Consider the following 9415-nt stretch of genomic DNA (forward strand, 5'->3'; position numbering starts at 1 on the left):
CACCAACGCCTACATGTGCATACACTCGCACACTCTTTTTCCTGTCCCCGGAGGCTGGTTCCTACCTTCTTCTGATACTTCTGACCATTCTGGGTTAGGAAATTCATACTGGCCCATTCGAATACGAGTCTTCATGCCCGGAGAGATGGCAAGGCCATGATTGGAATAGAAGGGGGGATACCCACACAGCCTAAGGAAGAGAAGGGCAAAGCAGGTGTTATTTAGGAACCCTGCACCACAATCAGGTGAAAAACAGACTCTGCTTATAATAGTCACAGAGAACTCAGAAACTGCTGATACAGTTTCTGATACAGCTGATACAGACACAGCAGGACCCAGGAGTCTAATGTGCCAAGGATGTCACCTAAACAACTAGCCCTTTAGCTAGTTTCTACCACCACTTAGCAACTAGAACCCACCAAGCATCAAGTGAAGCAGGGACACAGGGAATTCCCAGGGAGTCCCCCATCCAAAGGGGAAATGCTAATGTCTGCCTCTTCCTCTTGTCCTGCAGAGGTACAAGCTTCCCCAAGCTCCCAAATGCACTGTAGCCTAGCAACCATCCCACACTCCAGCCCACTTACAAAATATACATGATGACACCCAAGGACCACATGTCACAGGACTTGTCATACTTCTCTGGGCCCAGTACTTCCGGAGCTGCAAAGCAAAGATCACAATGGGTTGTCCTGGCTCTTTGAATGCTGAGACCTCCCCGTCTCAGAATCCTTCATCCCTTCATAAAGGAAGAGCAGCAGGGGGATGGGGGGTGGAAGAAGAAGGGAATGCAGCTACGAGCTTAGGGTGCAAACACTGCTGAGCCACTGAGACCCTACAAACACGTGTTGCCCACTTAACTTCACAAACATGGCCTGGGAGCTTATTCTATGAGTCAGCTGAGACTTTAGGGCAAAATCTGAATCCCAGACTCCCTGGAGGAACCTTGGCTCGTCTCAGGAAGAGTACACAGATACTAAGTACTGCCCTACGCCCAGAAGGCCATTTTCATGGCACTGAATCGCAGCTTGCCTCCGGCAGCCCACTTATGGCCAGTACATAGACAGGGACACAGAGATCCAACGTGCCTAGGTCTATGCTCTCCCGAGAGGAGCAAAGCGAGGGGTTGGGACAGAGTCTGGGTAAAGACTCAGTCCTTGGGCCTCCCCTGAACTCACCCACATAGTATGGTGTATAACACGGAGTGGTCAAAGAGTTGTGACTGGTGGTTTCTTTGGCAAAGCCAAAATCAGTGAGTTTCAGAATGGCATTGGGCCTTTTGGAAGTATATAAGAGGTTCTCAGGCTGTGGAGAGAGACATGAGTGAATGAGACCCCTGCGAAAATGCGGAGGAACCTAAATAGAAGGCCTGTGCCTTCCGTTCATCTGCTCAACCAGCATGCATCCATCCAGTCCCTCTGCACTGGGCAGCGTGAAGACATTAGCTCCCTGCTGCAGAGGGCCGGCTGGGAAAGCAGAGACTGATGCTTGGAGCTGTGGGGACCACTGCTGACTCAGAAAGCTGTGAGGTGCTGGTGAGCTACAGAAAACCTCACAGGGCTGAGTGCAGCCAAACAGGGCTTCACTACTAAGTTTGTGGTCCCCTATCCCAAGCCGCACAAACTAGACTGTGCTGCAGACCCATCCTGCCCTGAAAGATAGACAGTCAGGGTCCGTGTCAGTCTCCTAGAGCATGGGGTATAAGCAGGCGTTACCTTGACATCCCGATGAGCAATGTTGATAGAGTGCAAGTACTGGATGGCCTCGCCGATGCTCTTCATGATCTCTGACGCTTCTGCAGACAAGAGAGGAAACCCAGAGCTAGAGGTACGAAAGCTCGACACACCAGCCTGTCGATGCAGCCCCAGTGCCCCACACCCACATCAAACACACAAAGGAGTTGGCCATGGCTAAAGGTAAGAGACCTCCTAGCAGTGAGCCTGAGAAGGCAACACCCTCCACTGCTCCTGTGAGCCGGTCCTGCAAAGAATCTACAGTTGCTTACTGCTCTGTTCGCCTACAGCTATCCCCACAGCAGACCCTCTCTACCTCTTTCTGTGAATGCCTGGTCTCCTCGGTCCTGGATTCGACTAAAGAGTTCTCCACCATCGAGACTGGAGGAAAAAAAAAAGGTACAGTGTAAGTTCTGGCAACCAGCAAGTTAACACACATGCACGCACACACACACACACAAACACACACTCCACAGTCTCCAAAGGAAGCCAAACGCTGACATTTCAAGCTTCAAGACCCACAGTGGGCTGTCTGCAGAGGCAGCGGCACCTCAATGTGGCACGGGGACAGGACACACAGAACCCGGCAGGCTGCTCACCACTCCATGACGATCAGCAGGCACTTCCGGCCTGCATACAGGTTCTCATAGACATCCACGATGTGCACGATATGTGGGCACTGCGAGGCCCTCCAGTGCAGCTCCACCTCCCTGCGTGCCTTCGGACAGTCCTGGAGCATCTGCAAGACCAACACCTCCTGAGTGACGCGAGTCTAAAGCACACAGCTCGTGCCCCAGCCACAGACCTGGTGGAAGCCTTGTGCCCGCATGCCAGCTTTCCCACCACAACAAATGCTCTCTGTCAAGGCCTAAGGCCACCCTCACAGCATCTTCCCCAGTCTCGCCCCTCTAGGACCCCAAGATGATGCTAACCACTCAACACTACACCTCAGCTTGTCTCTCCAGAGCCTGATCAGCAAGACTGAGACAACTCTCATCCCATAAACTAAAAGCAGGAAGTCTATGGAAGGGAAGGCAGCAGGCAAGTATTAGAGGATAGTGCCCCATGGACACAGACCAAAAAGAACCACTACAAGGACAAGAAAGGGAGAGATTCCAGAATCAGTAGGAACAAAAACTTAAAACCTATAGCAGATTCAGAGAGATGGTCTCTGGAGTCAGCCAGATGCTGGTCGAAACCCTGGTGTTTACCACATCTGCAGCCTTGAGCCATATTCATGTCCCTTCTGCCACCTAAACCAGGTGTCCAGGAGCATTAAGTGAAGCTAGACCCTCACCAGGGTCTAAAAGGCTGGATTCTGATCAGTCTAAACCAGCTACTGGTTTCTGCCCTTTTGCTACTGACTACAAGCCTAACATCCAAATAGCCCAGAAGAACTTTGAAGGCAATTTACTGAGAGACAATCACAAAAAAAGCACAGGACCAACACTGTCTCTCCTACACAAGGCAGCCAGGAGCATTCTGTCACCATGGTTAAAGGGTCTGGCCTTAGGCCACAGAGTAGTACACCAAGGAAATGCAGCATCCTGTTCCCTCCAGGCACCACTGGGAGACTAGGCAGTGGAGCGAGGGGTCAGGGCCCATCTTGGCTCCACAATGAAACCAGGGAACATCTAGGCTATGTGAGACCCTGTTTCCAAAGCAAAACAAAGAAATAAATGGAAAATTTTCCTGATTGCTTAAACTCTTTTAGAAGAATTCCATTGTTAGAACCAAAGGCATCCTAACACACTTCTGCTTTGTACGATGGCGCAGCCACTTTTTCTCACAGATATGCTATGAGGGTTAACCATAGTAACAGCTATCATTTTTACTAGAGTGCCTGCTCGATGCAGGGCACAGATGACCAAATCCGTAAGACACAGACCCGCACAGATCTACCCATACATCACACTTTCCAACAGCTCTGGACATTTTGCAGTCTGAGCTGCCAGGGAAATAGGCCAGAGAGCAGACGGACAGGCAGGCAGCAGGAAGCCACACATGCCTTCGATAAGGTGGAGACTGAGCACTGACTAGAACGAAGCCAATGTGGACAAGCAGGGAAAACGGAGGAGGGAGCTGAGGTCTGTGAAGTGGTGTCAGACAGCCAGAGACAAGCTCAGGAATCTCCAGCAATAACACTAATGTGTTTTTAGGTTATCATCATGCTGAACCATTTCAGAGGTAGCCTACTCAAAGCTAAGCTTCTAGGTAGACAGCCATGGCTTGAATCATGCCTGACAGACAAACCCAAGTCTTTCCACTCAATTGCCCCAAGTCTAAGAAACTGAGACTGAAACTTCTCAAAGTGGCTTCAAAGAGGCAACTTCCCAAGCAGAAACCCACAAAGAACCAACTAGACAGCTACCTCCCAAGTATGCAGGATGCAAGCTCCCCACTGTGTCACACTGCCACCTTGTGGTCAAATCAGAGCATGGCACAGGCTCTGTATGGGGGTGGGAAAGTTGCAGGGTGTATATTTTTATTTTCCCATGCTGTAGGAGGAACAGAGACACTGGCCCATTCCACGGGCATGTAATTCAATTCATCAAATAGTGACTGAACTTCTCCTATAGGCCACACACAGCACTGAACGTCAAAACCAAAATAGACAATCTGAAATGTTCAGGCTATAAAGGAGGAGGTGGGCACTGGAAAGATAATTCACTTCCCTCTTCCATTCTCCACCACAGTATAGAATCAAAGTAAAAAGATTCTCATCGGGGAACTCACACCCTCACACTCTGCCTCCACACCCGAGGGCAGGAGACAGATATCAGAGATGAACAGCCAGGGGAGCTGTTCAGGTCACAATGCCAAACTAGACAAAATCCTAAGTACAGTGCACACAAGTGCTCTGAGGAAAGTCAGTCCTCAGACTGCACACTTGGTTTGGGATCCAGGAACACAACTGTCTTAGGACCAAACAAGACCCAAGCACTACTATCCACCGCTGGGATTCGTCCATGGCACCAGGAGGGCCATGTTCCACCTCACAGACAGAAGTGCAGGACACACAGTGTTAGGGCCAGCATACTCAACAGTTCCAGCTGAAACGGGACCATCCTTCCTGGCAAATAAATTTCCAGTACCACACACCCATAGCCCCAGCACTTGTGGCCGGGCAGGAGGAGTTCTCTGCCAGCCTGGGTAGTACAGTAAGTCCAAGGCCAGTCTGGGCTATACAGGGAGAGACTCTTACAAATGCAACAAAAACAAAGAAGCTCTATGTAAGGTTCTCTTCTCTTAGTCTAAAATCAACACTTTTCACACTGATGCTCTCTCTCCACAGGTGAAATAAAACTTGATTTCTCTAATCAAATCCCTCCTCTCTCTTCTTTCACCTAGAAGTAAATGTATTTTCAAGCTCTCTCCTACAAGAAACATTTCAGAGTGAGGCAACTTTGCCTTACTATCTAAACTGGCCCCCCTCACAGTGTGTGTGTGTGGGGGGGGGGGTTACACATGCTTGCTACAGGCAGGCCTCTCTCCTCCAGGTGAAGTCAACTGAAGCAAGACTAGGAAAATTCTCAATTCTTAGAGAAACTTAAAATTTTCTAGGAAAACAAGTAACTGAGATGAAATTAGGTTTTATCCTCTGGAAACTTGGTTAGGTTGGGGAGATTAGGGATAACTATGAAGAGTGTTGATTTTTAAAATAAGTATAGAGGTTTTAGTGGGGTTTTATTTGAGATAGGGTCTCCTGTATATCCCAGTCACATGTTATCAAACCTTCACTGGCTATGAAAACTAACTGAAGCCACAGAGGGCCTTCATAGCAGGTAGGCAGGCAGGCTGACGTCAAATGGCAGGGCCATGAGGTGCCAAAGACACTTGTAGACAAGTGTAGCTAGCATACAGAAACCTGGAGACAGAAAGCAAGAATGCACAATCTCAAGTACATGGCTAAGTAAAGACAGACAAGAGAGGCCACCTGAGCCCTCCAGGCAGAGAGGTGACAGGAAACTGCTGGAACACCCAGCAGAGTGACAGCTGGGGCAGCAGGGGCAGCAAAAGCCAGGAGAGTCACATGGAAAAGGTCTCCTTCCCATAGTGCAGAACACTGAGAACAAAAGGCTCAGGACCTTAGCTCTGGGGGAGGGACTTTTCTACTGAAGAAAAAAGCTACAGCACTGAGAGAAGGTGTGTCTGGGAGGAACTGAAATCTGTGATACCCATGCTAAGCCTGGAACCAATTCTGTGCCTTGACTCAGTCGTGTATGTTGTCTCTGAAATTCTCTTGCAGAAAAGGTCAGAAAATGTGTGTTCTAAACTAAGGGTCACAGGTCAAGGAGGCCTGAAAGTATAACAGGGGTCAGAATCAGGTCATGAAGCCCACAACCCAGGAAGGAAGTCTTAGGATAATGTCAGTGAGGGAGGTGTAGGAATTATGCACAGTATTAAAAACAGGGGCCCTAGACTCTGAATGTATACCTTTGACCCCCTTACCTTCCCTCCAGGAGATCTTCCATCATGGGGTCTCCTGAAAAGATAGTCTAAGTCAACCCAAAAGCCAGAGAGGAAATAAACAGAGAAGAGCTTGGGCCTGTGGCACTACTCACCAACAGCAGGCATTAGGACAACAGGAGCAGCAAATAAGCTGCCCCCCACATACACTACACCTCAGAAGATCTCACACACTCTGTGAACTCAAGGGAGAGCGGGGTTCCAAACACCTCGGTGCCTCCCATTTTCTTATGTGCTCAACAGGCCCATGACAGGCCCAAGGGGCTGCTCTATTAGACACAAGTAACAAGTAAAAGAATGCACACTAGCAAGACTGGCTTGGCAAATGACAGGCACCACGTCAGTGTTCTGCTATTATTACTCTGCTGCTATTCCTGTACATCAGTTCCCCTGAGGTGGGCAGCTGGGATCCCAGGCACGCCTACTTCCCTCAGGGGTTATTCATAGCTCTAGACACCAGGCAGTGGGGACCCAGGATATGGTACAGCCTTGAGTTTTCCCTCCACACATCACTTAAAAGGGACAGCTGGAGCGGGGATGTGTCGATTCCAACTTGGTGCCAAATGTGATGCAGAAGTCCAATTCAGGCACCAAGTGTGCTGCTGTGTTGTTAAACAAGACTTCTGCATTCCCAGGAGGCAGCTGGGGGGTTGGAGGAAAGCCCTGTGTTGGGCACCAACTCACCACTCCCTTAGGCCAGGGCCATTGTCTCTCTTTCTGGACCACAAATGCTTCTTCTGTACCACATGGTTGCCCCCATGCTTTCCAGGGTAAAGGGAAAGAAGGACCTGGAAAGGCAGCCACTGAAGGCAAGTCTCAGCAACTTCTTTTGTGAGCATTCAAGTAGCAGGCATAGCTCAGGGTTGGGGAAGGGGGTCTCTAAATTAAATGTCATCTCACCTGGCTCATGCCATCTGGAAGAGAACATCCTATTTTATAAATGAGGTCATCCATTCTAGAGTAATCCCTCCATAGGAGTCTCCAGCCAGCTGTGGCAGGACTTAACTGTGAAGCCCCCTGTAGCAGTACTTCCTCCCAGACAACTAGACACCCACCTCTTCAGGCTATCTCCTAAGCTCTCAGTCTCCAGCAGAGAATCAGCTCACTCTCCCAGGGGTCCCCAGTTATCACCCTCCCCACCCCAGGAAGGAGTAGAGTAGACTGGGCCTGCCCAGCCATTGCCTCACCCACTCCAGCTCCATTCATTCCTGTCCTAGCACCACACACAGCTCTTCCCAGGGACAAGTAAAATGCCACAGCTCCTCAATATGTCTAGGCCTCTCCTTCCAGAATGAAGCCTGGAGGGATGGAACTTCCATACAGAGCACAGAGAAGCTAACTTAATTCTAGTTGGATAACTGTAAAACAAGAAAGAAGCTACAGAGCTTTGAAACCAAGACAGACTGTCCTTACATCATTTGCTATTTCCTACAGATCCTCAAGAGTCCACACCTGTAGATCCAAGACCAGAGAGGGACCCAGAAGAAACACACAGAATCCCTTCACTCTGAAAAATCTAGAATGCTCAGTGTCAGGGTAAAATAGAGAGCATTAAAAAATACAGCATCGCCGGGCGGTGGTGGCACACGCCTTTAATCCCAGCACTTGGGAGGCAGAGGCAGGTGGATTTCTGAGTTCGAGGCCAGCCTGGTCTACAGAGTGAGTTCCAGGACAGCCAGGACTACACAGAGAAACCCTGTCTCGAAAAACAAAAAACAAAAAACAAAAACAAAAACAAAAAAAATACAGCATCAGATCTCAACCACGGGAATTAATTATACTCTAAAGAGATGCGTGCACACACACACGCAAACACATACACACACACACATATATACAAACAGACACACACAATGCTGCTACAGAAGCAGCCATGGTGATGAGGGAGTCTCAACTCCCAAAACCACTGACAACAGGCTAGAAAGACAGACCACACTTCTCTCTGTGCTCATCCATCCCTGCTCCAGAGCACAAGAGATGACAGCAGATGTGTGTCCATTTAATTACTCATCATGAGATAAAGGAGCATGCCCCCCCAACCTACACTAGAGCAAAGCTCAGTAAGGATGCCCAATGAACCTCCCTAGAAACCGATCTCAAAATAACAGCAGCCATATCTCCTATATGCCTCAGAAGGCAGCCGACGACGATGCACACGGAAGGACTGCAGCAGCCCTGCGTGCTGGTGGTACTTGTTTTCCATATATTCAGGGTGTAAAAATCAATTCTCTCCTTGTTACTGAATTTTATAACTATGATGGGGGCTAAGTCTCTACCCAAAGGAACATTGACAATGAGGAATCCTAGAACCAAAAGCCATAAACACACTTGCCACACTGCCCAGAAGTGACCTCCACTGAGGGTGACACTCCCTTCTGTGCCTGGCCATGCTCCGGAAGCACCAGAAGGGCAGTTGCAAAGGACTGAGGCTCAACAAAAGGTCACACTGTAAATGACAAATTTTTCAGAGTTGCAAAACAGGATGGATAAATGCTAACTGAACCCTAGCAAAGATCACCAACCTAACACAAAAATGACTGAAGGTGTTTCAGAGAAACAGAAACAGTGACAGCTAAGTTAAAAAGCCTGCTGCAACTCATACAGAGAGGAGGACTTATGAAAAGGGCCAATAATTACACCAGCTGGCAAAACTTTCACATATGAACAAACTCCTAGATTTGCAGAGATTTGGGAAACAAATTCTCAGGACTGAGAGAATTCTCATTGGGTGAAAGCTGGCCATACCTATCAAGACTGTGTTTAAACCTCAGATCCAACAATGGCCCTACAAATCCTTTTCTTTCAGCCTTGTGATGGCAAGAAGTCTACTAGCACCCAAATGTCTACAGTAAAGAGCTGATAAAAAGATGAAGCACAGCTGTGGGCCACAGAACATGGTGCTTTCAGTGAGAGCCCGAGGCGGCTTCTTGGCTGTCACCATGAGAACAGGTGTTACCACAGGGAAAGCACACAAGGACCCAGGTGATGCCTTGGCTGTGTTTAATGTCCTCATCTTAAGTGAAACTGCATTCATGTTTCATAAGTGACTTTCAAAGCATAAGCTTCAAGACAAGATGCAAGCACACTAAATGTTAATTTAGGTTTATTATAAATGGGAAGTATTATGAGCAAGATTTTTTGGCTTTTGTGTATCTCTTAAAACTCAGAAAGAAAGAAAGAAAGAAAGAAAGAAAGAAAGAAAGAAAGAAAGAAAG

At 48.5% G+C, this 9415-nt stretch overlaps 1 protein-coding gene across 1 annotated transcript in view; it reads right to left on the reverse strand.

The window, feature by feature from the left end:
* Positions 1–9415, reverse strand: part of Mapkapk2 (MAPK activated protein kinase 2) — a 46578-nt gene that overhangs the window by 2687 nt on the left and 34476 nt on the right. The window contains exons 2-7 of the mRNA XM_028764645.1: positions 2330–2469; positions 2047–2111; positions 1713–1792; positions 1176–1302; positions 585–660; positions 66–190 (exon numbers count right to left, since the gene is read on the reverse strand). Coding sequence (XP_028620478.1) covers positions 66–190; positions 585–660; positions 1176–1302; positions 1713–1792; positions 2047–2111; positions 2330–2469 — 613 coding nt within the window. The remainder of the gene's footprint in view (positions 1–65; positions 191–584; positions 661–1175; positions 1303–1712; positions 1793–2046; positions 2112–2329; positions 2470–9415) is intronic.

The sequence above is a fragment of the Grammomys surdaster genome, unplaced genomic scaffold, assembly GCF_004785775.1.
Source record: "Grammomys surdaster isolate TR1022 unplaced genomic scaffold, NIH_TR_1.0 145, whole genome shotgun sequence".
Taxonomy (NCBI): Eukaryota; Metazoa; Chordata; class Mammalia; order Rodentia; family Muridae; genus Grammomys; species Grammomys surdaster.